The 17,195-nt window shown below is 35.8% G+C and overlaps 1 protein-coding gene across 1 annotated transcript; it reads left to right on the top strand.

Annotated features, from left to right (window-relative positions):
• Positions 1–10,793: 10,793 nt before the first annotated feature.
• On the top strand, positions 10,794–15,318 carry ACYB-2 (Cytochrome b561/ferric reductase transmembrane protein family). Its single transcript, XM_089995484.1, has 4 exons — positions 10,794–11,011; positions 12,659–12,707; positions 14,112–14,311; positions 14,933–15,318. The coding sequence occupies exons 1-4, from the start codon at positions 10,853–10,855 to the stop codon at positions 15,245–15,247; spliced, it is 723 nt and encodes a 240-aa protein (XP_089851610.1). The 5' UTR covers positions 10,794–10,852; the 3' UTR covers positions 15,248–15,318.
• Positions 15,319–17,195: the final 1,877 nt, after the last annotated feature.

Genomic DNA, 17,195 nt, shown 5'->3' with positions numbered 1-17,195 from the left:
AGCATACTAGAGGGTTTAATGTTGAGATGTCAGACTTCATATCAGTCATAATCCCAGTTGTGACTTATAGGAATGCCGAGAATATGAGAAACAAAAATAGTTTTTGAGTTAAATATGATATTTATGTAATAATGCAAGTTTATTTCAAAACCAATTTCGAGAGATTGATCCACACATGGATCAGTCCTAAAACCTTATTAAACATTAACTGTATCAGTCCTTAATGAAGCTAGGACTGATCCGTCAAAGGCTTGAAAAAAAACAATTTTAGAAAAAAAAGAGAAACTTGATTTTAAGAACATTTCTCAAAAACAAATTCCAGGAAACTGATCCATATCAAGACTGAACTGTATGAGTCCTTAACAGAGTTAGGACTGATTGATTCTATGCTTAAGAAAAGAAAAGAAAATATAAATAAATATTTTAATTTAAAAAACCATTTTTATGAAAACTCAAAATTTCTGGAAACAGAATTGGGAAAACTGATCCATAAATGGATTAGGTCTGACACCCCATATGAATGGGGTCACATCAATCCATAACAGGGGACTGATCAATTTTGTGGTTTGAAGAAATCATTTTTAAAAATAGATAAATAAATAAGAAAAAATTTGTCTATGGGGAATTACTACATTCTTGAAATTTGTTCGTTTTAATCTATGATATCAGCATGTGTATTGGGTTATATGTTCATTTTGGAACTTGTAATTAGGTTTGAAAATGTGTTTAGGTATTGGTTGATAAACGCTCATAATTAAAAAATTGATTTCTTTGGTTTAATGTGCGAATACGGGTTAATTGGGTAATATAGGGTTAAATGGCTCGTATTCTTAATTTTATCACGATCATGTGATGTTCATTCATAGTTTATTTGCAATTGAATCATGTTTGATTTCGTAAAATTTTATGCGTGTGAGTCATATCATTTCTGTTCGTTAAGGATGCATTTAAAAATTTTGAACTAAGTATCCGGGACCAGATTCGTGTTTGGGATGTAATCGATTTTTGTGTTGGACTCGTAACTCCCAAACTGTGAACCCGAAGGCTGCCAAATTTCTTGAGGGTCTTCTACATATTTAGGTGTCTTAGAATGAAAGCGGGGCCTAGAGGTAGTATGGTTTGAGAGCTAAGCCTACTGTAACCCGAGACCGCAAATATGCTCAGGTTTGAGACTTTTAGATATGTCCTAGTGTCCGATTTTTAATTCCCAAAATACGTGGAATTTGAGGAAAATTTTTACACGAGTCCGTCCACACATTATACACATGGTAAAAATTTTGAAAATTTTCTTTGTACCTATAATTCCCAGAATTATATGTAAGCTATAAATTTTTCTATAAATTACAAAAAAACGATTTTATAAAAACATTATGAGTATGGTCCGTTATTAGAATTTTTGTCAATTATTGACACCGAATTTTGAGATGAGGTTTACTGCATTTGAAAGCTAACATGTGTACAAATTTATAAATTTTATTAATGTTTGATCAATGCATAGGGACCAAACTTTTTTAGTAGTCTAGTGATGAGAATATGTTCTGACCTGCGCAGTTTGGAACTGAACAACCTTCGGTAAATCTTTTATAATTCCCAAACTATGATGAGTTTTTACAAGAGGTTTGTGGAGTTTGAAAGCTAACATGTATGGGTACCTCTGACAGAAATTTGGGACCCAAACTTAGTCTGTATACTATTGGTCAATTGCTATAACAACAATATATTTTTTGCTTAACCAAACACTTAACTGGAAAATGAGTCAGTTGGATGTGCAAAGTGTATACTTTTGGAAATGATACATTCAATGTCATTACATTATGCTGATATGATAATACAGTTAAGTATGAAAATGTGCACCACGAATTTATGTTGATGCATGCCACAAAGTTATGTTAATGTGGGTATGCTAACGTGTGGTATGTGATGATGTGAATGCATGATATGAATTATAATTCAATGTTCAACATGCAAGTATGCAATGTTTGATAAACCAATGAATGATGTGAAATATAGGAATGAATATTAATGCTTTATGATTCGTATGCTTGGCATGTATATTATGAAGACATTAAAATCATACGTGAGTATGCCCAAAATAGAGGCATAGGTTAAATGTGTTTGTGCATGATAACAATAAAATTAATGTAATAAAAAGATTGAATGTAAACATTAATTCTACTGATGCTTACAATGAGAGAGTAAGTGATACTTTCCATTCCGTGAAAAGTTTATTTAAAGCATAGAAAGTTGTTTCTCTTTTACTACGGAGATAGTAAAAACTTCCACAGTAGTCGCGAGGTGGCAAGCATGTAACTCATGAGTGAAGTTTGATATATCAGGATAGAGGTGTTAGAAGCTCTTTCTGGACAAGGTCATCTCTCACTAAGACTGGTGACTGGTGCACGACCAATGTTAAACCACAACTTGTTTGAATATACTCGCTCTTGAACCATTTTCTTGATTCGAGTAAAATTTGTGTTAGTACCAACACGGTAAGGATGTTGAAACAATAATTGAATGTACATTAGTTTAGACATTGCAGGTATCACTTAAAAAAGGAAATATAAATAAAAGAAGTTACAGTCACTCAAGCACGAAAGAGATACAAATTTACATTGATAAGCACATGCATTGTTTAATTGCTCATCTATAATTATAACAGTGACTTCTGAATTAATTGATGGTATGTACTGATATTTGAAAATATATGCAAAAATTGATAAGTTGTAATAGAATGAATTCCTACTGAAAAATCGATGAATCTAACCTCAAATATAACATGTAGGTATTGATTGTGTCGGTGTTGAAAGCTAGTGTTTTTCTTTCCATGAGAAATCTTTTTGATAGATTATATTTTATTTATGACATTAAGATATTGATAATTTTTAAATTGATGAGCCAGAATTAAATTTTTAATGAATGTTATTCTCAGTTGTAATTGATCGATTTATTTAACCATTTTGAACAAATGATTATCAGTGTGATCATTTAAAAAAAATCGTGTTTTATTAAAAGGTTAAAATTTTAAGGCATTAAATGATTTTTTTTTAAATTGTAGAGCTTTTAGAAAAACACATCATTTTGGCCTTTAGAATCCAATATGTGAGTAACAGAAAGCAGTCATCCTTTTGATTATTCGGTCCAACCAAAAAACAGTAGACTTCCACTCTTTTTGGTTTAGAATTAAATTATGTCTAGTCTCTTAGCCATTTCATGTGAAAGCATATTTACCAACAAAATGTTTCAAAAAGTTCTAATTGTTTGGATTTAGATGAAGCATGCAAATACACCTGAACTTGCAAAGCTATAACTTCTCTCAAATTCCCAATGGGTGCTCAACTATAGGCCTGAGATAGCAGCTTCTATTAGAAATCTCTTCGTGTTAGAGTGATGAAAAGTTGGAAATCTCAAAGCCAGTACTGTTGCCTGGCTCTAATTGGATTCCTTCCTTTCAAAGATTGCAACTAGGGCATAGGAAGGGCCGGATTGGGATGGAAGAAAAAACGTTCTCGTCAATTTGGCCTTCTAGGTTTTGGGAAACATATATTCAATAAGATATGCATGAGGAATTCCAAAACGTGTCTTTTGGTTTTAGGAGACAAAGATTCATTAACATATGCATGAGAAAGAATTCCAACGGAGGTCTCATTTTTGTTTCCTTTTCAAAACAAACTTTAAAAGCCAAAATAATGAAACTTACCTAACTTGGCTGATTTTTTTATCAACTCAAAAATCGGCACCAATTAGTTTGTCAAGAACCGAGTAAATCTTCAACCGGTACTTTTAGTTCTTTACTCGGACCGAGTCAACCGGTTTGAACAGGTGAGTTTGCCAATGATGCTTGTAAGTAGGGATGCACACGAGCCGAGCTTGGCATGTTCAGCTCGCCCAAGTAAATAAGTGTACAGGCTCGACTGGAGCTCGAGCCTGAACCACTGGTGTTCAGGCTCGACTTGTACCGAGCTCGACTCGGATAGTTAAGATCGTCCTGAGTGCAACGAACCGAGCTAGCTCGGACTCGGTTCGGTTCTTTAATATTCGTTGTCTCGGGCGGGGCGACCGAGTCGACGACGACGCTCACGGGCTTCGGCGGCTCGTCCTCAATGGGGTGCCTCCGCGACGAGGCGCGAACCTTCGCTGGCAATGGATTGTCGTGCCCCGAGGAAACCTTCCAAGGTCTGGGTACGTTCTCCTCTAACTCGATGGATTTCTTGCAAATGCAGGGGCATTTACGTCCGAGCCCCCACCTCCTCGAGCCGTTTGCCGGCTTCCTTTCGCTCGCTGGAGGGTTTCATCACCGAGACGGAGACCGTACCGGACAGGTTTGATAACAGATCATATCGACTGTTCCAACTCGCCTCAGAGTATGCCGTCGGGGTGCAATGGTTGCTCCGACCGAACCCCTCGGCGAACGAGACAGAGGATGGCCGGTTCGCATTAGGAGAGGGAAGCAACTCCGGGAGCTTGCCATTCCGCCTGAACTTCGGGGTCCAGAGGTATACATCTTTCTCCGATGGCTTCTTTGACAGCCCTACTCGTTAGTATAGTATCGAGAGAGAGAGACGCTTGACGAAAAGAGTGTTGATTCTCTTTGCAGCAAGCACAAGAGAGAGAGAGAGAGAGAGCTGCTGATTTTCAGCCAGCAAGAGAGAGAGTGTACTGCCCACCACCGGCTAGTTGCTAGGCACCGTCGAACTCCTTCATCTGTTTTGCTTATTGGTTCGAAAGAAAATAAAAGAGAAAGGGTGGGGTGGTTGTTCACCTTCCTCCCTTAGAACCTGGAAAGGAAGTCTGAGAGAGGGAGAGAGAACCTTCCTTCCTGGTCAGTATTGTCACATCACATTGGCCAGTTGTGTGCCAGGAGAGAGATACGTCTCCGTTTTTCCTTTCTTATCATAGCAAACAGCTGGAGGCTAGAGCTATAAATTTTTTTAAATTTTTTAAGTTTTAAATGTAAAAAGCCGGGACAGGACGGACCGGAAATTCGATTTATATTTAAAAGGAGTCCAGCCTTATCGAGACTACTGAGCTCGCGGTTGTTTGCTCGGGCGAGCTTCAAAGCTTAGCTCAAGCTCGGCTCATTTATGGGATGAGCCGAGCTTTACCGAGCCTGCTCTCTTAGTTGTGCATCCCTACTTGTAAATTGGACACAACAAAATTAAGGTTCATAAAATATATCTGCGCCATTTTGTAATGATTAATAAAATATTTTTTCTTCCTTGCCAACAACCACTTATGCTTATGCGATAACGTAGAAGAGGAAAAGCGAAGGGTACGGCTTTACCTAAAGACAAAATCCTACTTGGTAATTTTTCTTGCTTTTTCTTTTTCATGTGAGATCACTTTTAACGTGGACAGAGGAGGGTAGTCATTTATGGTATCACACGCTTATCTCGTTTGATTGATGAGTGGGCCGTTTAAACTTTAAAGGGTAGCGCTGTGATCACATGGACTAAGATGTGGACAGGCCAACCTTTTTTGAGTTAAACGAAGCTGGTCCGACCAACCAAACAGGGCATTTGCATATTGAAAGCAGATCCAGTGTTGGGGGGCAGTGTTCTGCCTAAAATAAGGGTTTTATTATTTTGGTTTTAGGGTTTTTTATTTTTTAATTAGTATTTAGGTTTTTTATTTTGGTTTTTTTAAATGAGATGGATATTTAATTGGGTATTTCACATGCTTGATTTTAGTTACTCTCAGGGGTTTTCTATTTTTTTTCTCAATTAGAGTGTATATATATATATATATAATGTTTGTTAGGAAATAGGTTTTTGATTTTTTTAGGTTTTAGGGTTTTTCATATTTTTTCTTTTAATTAGCATTTTATTTTTTTATTTTATTTTTTTAATAAGTTTAGGTATTTTTGTTTTTTTTAATTCAACATTAAATATGATTCCACGTGCTTGTTTTTAGTTAGAAATTTAAGTTTTTTTATCAAATATCCTATAAATGAGTGATTCTTGTTAAGATTTAAGGATTTGATTTGGTTTTCTATAAAATGACAAATATTTTTATGGTTTCAGGTTTTTTATTTTTTCAATGGTAATTAGACACGAGTCCATGAATAATTGATAATAAATGCTTGATTTTAGTTAAAATATTAAAGGTTTTGTTTATTAATCAATTAATATAAATACATAATTAATGATATTTGCAGGAATTGGGGTTTTTTGTAAAAGTTATGCTTTGGAATAATTGATTTTTTTGAAAAATTTGTTAGTATTGTTTATTAGAATTTATTTTTCCTTTTCACTGTGCATTGATGTCTACCGTAGTTTAAATTCCTAGTTCTGCTCTGCCCTCAACATCATATTTTCAAAATTACACCTAAAAAACTAATTTAATAATTTTGTCGGTGCTTTCAGTGTTGATGGACTGGGTAGGGTCGCTTAACGTGTCCAAGCTCAATTACGTTCACACATTTGGCTGGATTTTGGGCCGTGAAGGGGACCAGATCTGGATCTTGATTGATCACACGTGACGCGCGGGTTGGGTTTTGTGGTTTTTTCCTAAGGAGGGAAATAAAGCTTCTGAGATTTAACAGAAGTGATTTTCTTGAGAAAATACCTAAATTATCTCGATGTAAACCTGGCACCAACCCAGAGCGGATCTAATAGGACACAGGTTCAGGCTTAGTGCAACTAGTCGGACTAGATAATCGGATTGGACCCATAAGATCTGACCAGTATATAGACCAGGGTCGAGTTTAACCAAATTTTCAAACTAAATTTGGGTGCGACCAAGTTCTGATTAAGATCCAGAAATTTTCAACATAAAATATACAAAACGGAGGTTTGCTATCCGAACATAGACCCAGATTTGATCCTGCGATCGACACCAGCATCTCAAAGTTGTATATGGATCGGGCCAAACCTGGATCTATCTCAGATTTGACCCTTGGATAGCCTGATCCTAATCTCTTTTACCATGAGTGGGCATGTAAAAAGAAGGAATTTCTCACCTCGTCATAAAGAGTTGGCTAACTGTATAATCAACCTTGTCCTGGAGCTAATAATGATACAGACCTGATCCAACTACGTGCAAGACCGAATACCTCACTAGGGCTGTCAAGGTCTTACTAAACCAGGACAACCCTGACATGACCGTATTAGGATCATGACCTACCAAAAGAGGTCCACTTAACTAACAGCATCAGATCAATCCAACCCAAATAGTAGATGAACCTAGCTTGGTTTGGTCGGAGACAAAAAACGAACCAGCAATATCCACAAGTATTTAGGAAATCGAGATTTTAGTGTTTTATCAAGTCTGACATCTCAAAATTTTCAGGTCTATTCCGGACATCTCCTGTCAAAGATGTCAACCCTTGCAGGGCAGTGTAGAGTCTCACCCCTAAGTTTATCCCCAGTTTACCTCGTTTTGACAATAAAATTATCATTTTACCTCTGAGTCACCCTTAGCCCTCTTCATCAGTTAGACCTAGCCAAGCCCATTCTAAGTTTAGAAGAGTTAGAATATCAATCATTTCTACCTCTCCTGAGCTCACGATGAGCAGTATCAGTTCATTTCAGCTAAATTTAGTTCATTTAAGGAGAAATGAGCTCATTTCAGGCAAAATGAGCTCATTTTTAACTTGAATTTTAGCAAAACTGTCTTCAAGTCAGTTAAACCCAGTAGATCATATCCTAATGAGTCTAATTTGAGTTTATCAGAAGTTTGAATGATCCAGTTTCAGTTCTAAATCACTTATCGTATTCTCGGATCTTCATTTTAGCTCATTTCAGCACATTTGAGCTCAATTTAGTCTAAATTGAGCTAACCCCAGTGGGTTGAGCTAGTGTTTTAGCTCTGAATTTAGTTCATCTTAGTATAACTGACTTCTAATTCAGTTTATTCCAATTCTATCCAGTTCAAGTCAGTTCAAACCCGTATAGTACCGTGTTTCGATACCCCTGCAGGGCAAAAACTAAAAAAATAATAATTTCTTCAAAATATCATTTCTATCAATTTTTAAACTGGAATAAGTCTCAATTCGAACTCGAATCAATTCTTTTATCTGACATTTTATCAGTATTCGAGATCCAATCCATATTTTAAATTGGATATTGATCCAATGTTGGATCTGATGTCCATTTTTCATCCCAAACTTGTATTTTTTATCTGATTCATTCTATAATCCATATCCAGAGTCCAATTTATCTTTTTTGAACCCAAAATATCTCATTGGATATCCGGGATCTAATTAATCATTTCAGATCCATTTCCATCTGGATCCACCTTTTGTTACATTCAGAAGGCCAGTTGAATCAATTTTTGAATTCGAACTCAGGTTCATCTGATATCTGAGATCCAGTTTTATTTCTTGAATTCTGATCCAGATCCAATTTCATTTCTAGGCTTAATTCAAAGTATATTTGTGGTCATAATCATGAATATATAAAAATTAATCTTGTTTAAATTCTATAAAGGCACAAAGCTCTCTTTTAAAATGAAATTTTAGAATTTCTTCAAAACTTTTACAAAATAATGCATTCATCATTTGAGATATAATTGCATCATTTCATTTTTCAAAAATTTGAATTTTCAAAATATTTTCTATTTCAAGATGAATATTAAAGTGATTTTTGAAAAAAATTTTATTTTCAAGTTTATTTCAATTTATTTTCAAAACATTTTCGATTTTAGTTCAAAACATTTTCAAATCATCTTCAAGTTTATTTCAAATCATTTTCAAATTTATTTCAAGTCATTTTCAAAGTTATTTTGAAATACTTTCAAAATATTTTCAAAGCAATTTCAATTTCAATTTCAATTCCAATTGTAATTTCAGTTTCGATTTCAAATCCAATTTCAACTTCAATCTCAACTTCAATTTTAATTCAGGTTCAATTTTAAAAAAATAATTTTAATTTTAATTTTAATTTTAATTTCAGTTTCAACTGCAACTTCAATTTTAATCTAGATTCAGTTTCAAAATGATTTCAATTTCAATTTCAACTTCCATTTCAATCTCAATTTCAAATTCAGATTTAATTTCATTCAATTTCAATTTCAAAATCATCTCAAATCATTTTCAATGATTTTCAAGATAATTTTCTAAGTAATTCCAAAAATTAAATTTTCCAAATCATTTCAAGTCAAATTCAGGATATTTTTCAAACAATTTTCTAAAGTATATTTTTAACTCAAATTCGAAATCACTTGAAAATTCAATTTTGAAATATTTTCAAAGTATTTTCAAATCAAAGCAATTTTTCAAAGCATGCACCATGTTTTCAAAATTAACATTATCAAAAAATTCATATCACAAACATGATTCTATGTGCATTTAGGATTTATAATAATTTTTTAGGTAAGTTTGAATAAAGTAAAGACATAAATTCGATCATTGGTTCAATTACCCCTGGTAAAGTCGTTAGGAATGGTTGAACCTCGTACCGATGTGCGAGCCTTGTCTCCCAGTTTTCTCGCATTTTTCAAAAAATGAAGGCGAGTAATCTTTAAAAAATCTTTTTCAAAAAGTCAAGTAGACCTTATGAGAGTTTTCTTCCTAAAAAAAAGTAAATTTTTGTAACGATCACACCACCTGAATTCGGCATGGAGTGACATTGGGCCAACCCGAGCTGACCCAAACAAGGCCTTGTAAGGGTTTGACAGGCCTGGCACGAATGTGGCTTGGCTATAATCGGGTTCAAGCAGGACTCAACTCCGGCTTTGTCGATCCCTTTTGTATTTTCGTTTCGGGCGGAACCGAGTCGGGTCAAGCCGGCCAGGACTGATTTTAATCGGGCCCGGACTGCAAAAAGCAGCTCGACCCCCAGCATCCCCGGCTTGGTACCTGAAAGCCCATTGGACACCCGGCCCAATATCCAGCCCTACTTGGCTCAAGTTAGAATCCCTAACAGCCCCGTACTTAGACTAAAGTCCAACCTCACAATCCTCTTTCATTATCCAGATTTTCTCAATGAGGGAAGATGTTGCGACAAACTAAAACATTTTCTTTTCTCCTGAAGGTATGAACGGATACAAAATTTAAAGCAGAGTGACTTAGTGTGACAAATTCTCAAGATTTCAATTAAACCTAGACCATGTTTTGAAAATATCAAATTTGAGTATTTTAACCACTTTTGGAAATACATACCACGACAAAGTCACGCTATTTTCGAAATATCACCACATTTAAGACTGTGCTATAATTATAAACAACCAAGACCAGTCATGAGGTGCCCGACTCGAACCTACGAAGCTTTCAACCGGAGATGCCCAAACCAGATCAAGTCAAACTAAACCAAACTGAACCGGGTTTTAGATCCCCCCGACCCACCCCCACCTCCAACTGAGTTAGGTGGACAGCGACAAACACCGGCATTTTTTTCTGAAAAAATGCCAAAAAATCACAAAATTTTCTGGCTGTATAAGACGTTTAATTAATACCACTGGAAAATATTTTGTGATTTTAAAAACTTTTTTTTAATTAATTAATTTTCTTTCAAATAAATTTTCAATAAAAATGCGAAAAAAGAAATTTAAATATTTCACAAGAAAAAGACGGGGATTATTTTTCCTTAAAAGTTTGATGGCATGATTAGGTGGAGAAGGATGAAGAACGTGAAGGGGGTCCTCATCCAGAGCATCCGAAAGCAACCTAGTGGTCAACATACTGGACACGCACCTAGTTGACAAGGATCGCGCGTCAACCGTTCATCTCAGACCATTAAACTGTCCGTTAAGTAGACGGCGATCCCCTCGACGTGGAGGATGGACGGCCAAGCTCTTTGGAGTAAAATACTTTCCAAAGGCAATAAAAGGCGATGAAAACCCAACACCTACCCGTCTTGATCTTTGATCTCGTTTGCATTTTTCTTCCACCACGTATTCTTTTTTTCGCGCACAAATGGCGGACAGCAAGAGAGGGTTGGGGGTGGAGTCATGGGCTTTCACGTACGTGGCACACGTGCTGGGCATTGCAGCAAGCGCCATGGTGCTGGTGTGGTGCATCCACTTCAGAGGAGGCCTGGCTTTTGAAGCCACCAACAAGGCCCTCATCTTTAATGTGAGTATTATTATGGCTGATGATTCCATAAAGATTATGAGATATGATAATCCTTGTTATTTATCCTTTGAGTGTATTTTCTTAATTCATCTTGTTTGTGCTTCTTTTTTCTTGTTTAGAATGTCGGTGTTGGTTAGTTTGCCACGTTTGGTTGTGGATGGGTACTGGTAAACTAACTTGGTCATCATCATCATCATCAATTCTTTTGGGTTGATTTTAAGGTTTTATGAGGAACCAATGGTTTTCACTTTTCTTGAAAAATGATCTTCTTTCTTTTGGCTTCTGATGAAGTTTTAGATTGATGGGTTGTTTTAGTTTTGTTGAGGATGAGTGATAGAATTGGAACTAGATCCCGGCTTGTTTTCACTTTTCACTGCTGGGTTGGTTTTTGTTCTTGCTTTCAAGTTTTAGTACATATGAATAGTTTTGTTAGTTCACTGGGGACGAGTGATTAACTTGAGTGCCGTAGACAAATGGAAATTTGGATTTAGTAGCCTGTTGAGAAATTTATGATCGATCAGTTTGGTTAATTTTATTCCCCTGTTGTTCTTCTTACAATAGGAACAGAGAATCTTATCTTGGGCTGTGTGGTTCCTTCTCCAAGGAATTGTTCAAGTGGAAAATAAAAAATTGGAGATTTTTATTTTTTTTTTCATACTGGTGCTAAGATTCCTTTTCTTTCATTTATTCTTCCTCTTTTTTTTTTTTGGTGGAGGGGGATTGGTTTGATTGGTGATAGATGGGAAATTCTATCGCAAGTTTCATGTGGTTGTGGATGTAGCCTCACTTATAAGCAACAGTGTCAAGTCCTGAAGTTTTGGAGCCACCCATTTTTCTCCTTCACCCCAAGAGTTGATTTCTGTACCACATGTTTCATGGTTATACTGAAGAATGCATTTTTACAGCGTAGAGAGGCAGCTTTCTCTGTTTCATAATTTACCGAAGATTTTACTTTTCAACTGCTCTCTCTCTCTCTCTCTCACACACACACACACACACACACACACACACACACACACACACACACACACTCTCCGAATCCGCTAAAAGACAAATACGTCTTTGGTAATTTTGTACTTAAATGAAAATGGATGAAATTCGGTTCGGATCTCCAGATCCACATAATTGGGCTGTCATTCCAGTTGCTTTTTCAAGTAGGGTAAATTCCACATAAGGACTTATCTTTTGCTTCAAATTCCAAGTTCCGTCCTATCTTTTTGACAACTGGAAATTCAGGTAGAACTTTCGTAAATTGCAAAAAATCATGATATTTTTTATTAACTGATGGAAATCTGAAAAAGCAATAGTTTTAAATTATCGACTATTTTTAAAACAACATGATTTTATTGTAAAGTGCTTAAGATTTTCTTTAAGTTTTTTTTTTTATATAATCTTGCAAAATTTAAAATTGTTTATGCCAATATCTTCCTGAGATTTTCCATAAAACATTTTTTAATTTACAGCATGATTTTCTCGTGGAGAAAATTCTGATATCGAGATTAGCATCATCGTATCTCACTTTGTCCCATTGTAAATTAGGTCAAAATGTCAGTTAATTTAGGCGAGCCTATCATGAGAATCCTTTATTTATTTAATTTTTTAAATCATTAAGTATCTAAACTAACCTTTACTTTGTAAATGCCACAGATTCATCCGGTGTTGATGCTCATAGGCTTCATCTTCTTGGGAAGTGAAGGTACTGTAAGAATGTAGAAAAACACCGTTAGGCTGAGCAAGGGCTTATCATCCCTTGCCCTCATCATTAATGCAAGGGGCTGATGTTCATGGGATTGGAACCCTGATCACTGGTCTAGTGGCCAACGCCCCTTCCACTACACCAAACCCCATGGGGGTAAAGCTTGCTTATGAGTTGCTCTTTCTTTATATAACGAGTCAAGTCAGGTTGCACCTTGGGTTGCTAGACGCTTTGGTTGGTTGGACTTAATTAGAACCAAGTCAATCAACTAGGTACAATTTGGGCAGACACATCATCTACCATTTAAGTGATTGGGTGGGGCAACTCACTCAAGTTACTGAATTGTGTTGCATGAAATAAGGCCAATTTTTTCAAACTCCAATGAGTTCATTTTGTTTATGATCTTGCATTAACTCCTAAGTTAGGAGCATGTTGGAATAGCATGTGATACATTATTAAAGTTCATTAACCTACTTTCACCTTAGCCAAGTCCATGGACCGATCTGGTCTGTCCCAAGAAGGTGATAGATGGAACTGCTTATTAGCAGAATAGTACACGTCTCCTGGGCCTTGCAATGGATCCCTTTTTGGGCAGTACAAATTATTGCATGTCGTGAGAAGTGAGTGACCAAATTCATGACCGCATGCAGTTCCCCGTGATTGTCAAGTTCAGGATCTCCAACATTTTAATTGAGGTACAACTTGTGCAGATCATGAAGTTGGTTTGGGTGACGTCATGCTAGTAGAAAGCATGGATCTTGTACCTACAAATTCAATTGAACCTTACAACCCGTTTAGACTATGTTTGGGATCCTGACTGACACTGGGGATGGAAACACCATTTGCATGTGTCTCCCAAACACGGTGTTGCCAAAATGTGGTGTTGGAGTTGGAGTTGCCAAAAACATCCGCTTGCAAATGAACACCTATCCCATCACTTGAAATAGGTAGGATGGGTTCCATCATACATTCAATCCTAGCCATCCAGTAGAACCATAACCCATCTTATTTCAAATGATGGGATCAGCGTTCCTTGCGAATGCTATTGAAATGTGGTGTCGGGGTTGTCAACTCCATCCAACATAGTATTTTGGCAACACCACCGCTCCCAAACAACAAAGGGACCTGAAAGTTCAATTGATCAACCTTACAACCAGTTTAAGTAGGCTATGTTTGGGAGCCTGGCATTGGGAGGGAAGCACCATTTCTATGCTTTACCTAAATATGGTTCTGCTAAAACATGGTGTCACCAAAACGTGGTGTTGGAGATGGAAGTCACAAAAGATGTCCTCTTGGAAATAGTGTTAAATTGAGATCCTGGCTTTTAGGACAAATCATTTTGAAGTCAGATAATTGAATCGTTGAACCATTTTGCATTCATATGTTCTTGATTGTGACATGCAGCTATACTTGCATATAGAGTTTTGCCTGGAACTAAACAGCAAAGGAAGATTGTGCACTCCTCCCTTCATGTGATTGCTCTTGCACTGGCCATAGTTGGCATCTACGCAGCGTTCAAATACCACAATGAGAGTGGCATTGCTAACTTGTACAGCCTGCACTCTTGGCTAGGCCTTGGCACCATCTGCTTGTACGCCATCCAGGTAAGTTTCATGCTCCCTTGGAAATTCACCAAAAGCTACCTAGCTCCCTCTCATTACCTCCTAATACAGGCAAAATAAAAATAATAATGATGAACTTGGAGATGTTGACCCAGCTCCATTTTACTTTACTAAGGAATGAATGCAGTAGGCCCTTTCTTGATCATTCGACCGAGTCCAATTAAACTAAGTAGCTTAAGCAAAGCATAGTTGTTGGCAAAACATGATGGTTTACAACACAATAATAATGATAATAATCGATAAGAACTATAAAGAACTAGATTTTGAAATTTAATCTTTTTTTTTTTTGAGGGGGAGATTTTGAAATTTAATCTTGCAACTAGATCTGTCTAAGTAATATTTGATAATTTTACATATCAAGATTATGTTTATGTTGTATATATTTAACCTTATTTTACAAATTGATTATGAACCGATGTTGATGCTGTATACACATTTGAATAATGAAAAGTAAGACTTACATATATGCTTGGTATTAATTATAATCCAACAATTATGTCAAAATTAATAACCCCAAGTAACACACAAAAACGCACATTTTGTATTGCTCGTATTGAATTTTCATTTTTTGCTGCTTAGATGTGATCTCCATTTCTTTTACAGTGGATATTGGGGTTTGTTGCATTTTGGTATCCTGGGGCACAAGAGCAAGTGAGAGCAGCAACACTTCCTTGGCATGTGCTGTTTGGCTTGTTTGTATACGTTTTAGCCTTGGGAACTGCATTGCTTGGGTTTCTTGAGAAGCTTACGTTCCTTGAATCTGCAGGCGTTAACAAGTACGGACCAGAAGCCTTCTTGGTGAACTTCACTGCTATTGTTGTTGTTTTCTTTGGAGCCTTTGTAGTTTTATCCACCATCACATCACCACTCCCACTCCCTAGAGATGATCTTGGATATAAAGCCTTGGCTGAAGAGTGAAATAGTTGTAAAATATCACAATTGTGAACCTCATTGTTAAATCTCAAAATAGTTTATGTTATTCTTGTCAATTTCCATCATTGGGCAGTTTTTTTTTTTTTAATAATGAGATCCAATGTTGTCATTATGGAATCGGACCCGTATCAATTTTTCAAAAAAAGGCCTGAATTGGACCAGCTGTATTGTTGGAATTAAAAAATTCATAAAAAATAGAAAAAAAACTTTAAAATTCAGAAAAACTTCAAAAATCAGAAAATTTCAGAAAAGTACAAAACTAGGCAATATAGACCTGTAAAGTAGACAATAAAATCTAAAACGCATGCATCACGATAATATAAACTTTGGAGAACATCACAATAACTTAATGTAAGCAAAGTAACAACAGTGATAATTAATATAAATCTAGAGCACGTCACAATCTAAAAAGGGTCTCACAAAAACCAAGCACGTAGATTACCCATATTACAAGTTCACAACTGGCACTACAGGAAATATGCGTATTAGCGACGGACGCTATTCGTCGCTAATCTGTCGCGAAATATGTTAGCGACGTCCTTTGCGACGGATTAGCGATGGATAGCGTTCGTCGCATAACCCTAGTCGCTAAACTGCGACAAAATTTATATATCGTAAATCCATTGCTAGGTAGCATCACATTGGTGACAGATCATGCCCGTCGTTAATCCACCGCTAAATAGAGACTGATTTGGTTATGTGACAAAATTTAATCTGTCGCTAATAAGTCGCTACTATTTAACGAGAGATACGTATCCGTCACCATTATCCGTCGCAAATTGATGACTGCTTCAAATTGGCGACGGAGTAGCAATGGATAATAACCGTTGCTAATCCATCGCTAATTTTTTAAAAAAATATATATATATTTTAATTTTTTGAAACTCAAGAAAAAATTCTTGTTTTACAATTCATATAACCTGCTTATAAAAAAGAAAATACACATAAAAAATACATATACAGATGAAACAAATTTAACACAAGTTCTAAATTATGCAAACTTTAACAATCAAATACAGTCCTTGCCAAGTTATAATTAGTTACAAGTATGTCAAAGAAATTAAACAAATGAATCTAATCCCCGTCAAGATTCTGGGCATCATCCTCTTCATTTTGTCGATATGCGCCACCCTCCATGCCTCCATCAGCTCCTCTACGTTGATCATCTCCAGCATCCTACAAGAAAAAAATGTTAGTATTTATAAATAAAATTTAATGAAATAAATTATATGCAATGTACCTAATCTAATGCAACAAAGTAAATGGCTGAATGACAAAAAGAATAGCAATAAACTGAAGGACATTAACAGAATTCAAATATGTGTTCTAAGACTGAAAAAAAATGTATAGTGACTCAATCATGCAGATATGTGTTTTAAGTTTGCCAAAGAATTTCACAGTGATTCATGCATGCATATATAGTATATAAGGTTGTCAAATAAATGTGTTATGTATCACAATCATGCATATATGTGTTCCAAGACAATAAAAAAACTTCCATAGTGATGAAATCATGCTTATATGTTTTCTAAAGCAGTAAAAAAACTTTATATGTGATTCAATCATGCCTATCATGTTCTAAAGCAGTAAAAAAAATTCATAGTTATTCAATCATGCATATATGTGTTATAAGGCATTAAAAAACTTTCATATATGTTAATATCAGGCTCATATGTGTTATAGGGCATTAAAAAACTTTCATATATGTTAATATCAAGCTCATATGTGTTCTAAGGCATTAAAAAACTTTCATATATGCTAATATCAGGCTCATATGTGTTCTAAGGTTGTCATAGTGATGAAAGCATGCTTGTATGTATTTCTACAATCATCATCCAATACTATTAATTTTGAGCATTGCTCCATCTGCACAACTGCATCCTCTGTCGAACCACTACGTTAGTGTAAACACCCCAAATTTTCCTTATCCATT

This window comes from Nuphar pumila, chromosome 2, assembly GCF_984573655.1.
Source record: "Nuphar pumila chromosome 2, dmNupPumi1.hap1.1, whole genome shotgun sequence".
Taxonomy (NCBI): Eukaryota; Viridiplantae; Streptophyta; class Magnoliopsida; order Nymphaeales; family Nymphaeaceae; genus Nuphar; species Nuphar pumila.
This window is presented reverse-complemented; position numbering and strand designations above follow the sequence as displayed.

Excerpts from the sequence above, each read along its gene's own strand:
- ACYB-2 (XM_089995484.1), top strand. The coding sequence starts at position 10,853 with ATGGCGGACAGCAAGAGAGGGTTGGGGGTGGAGTCATGGGCTTTCACG. Across the intron at positions 12,708-14,111 it reads CATCTTCTTGGGAAGTGAAG|CTATACTTGCATATAGAGTT; the intron begins GTACTGTAAGAA and ends TGTGACATGCAG. Across the intron at positions 14,312-14,932 it reads TCTGCTTGTACGCCATCCAG|TGGATATTGGGGTTTGTTGC; the intron begins GTAAGTTTCATG and ends TTTCTTTTACAG.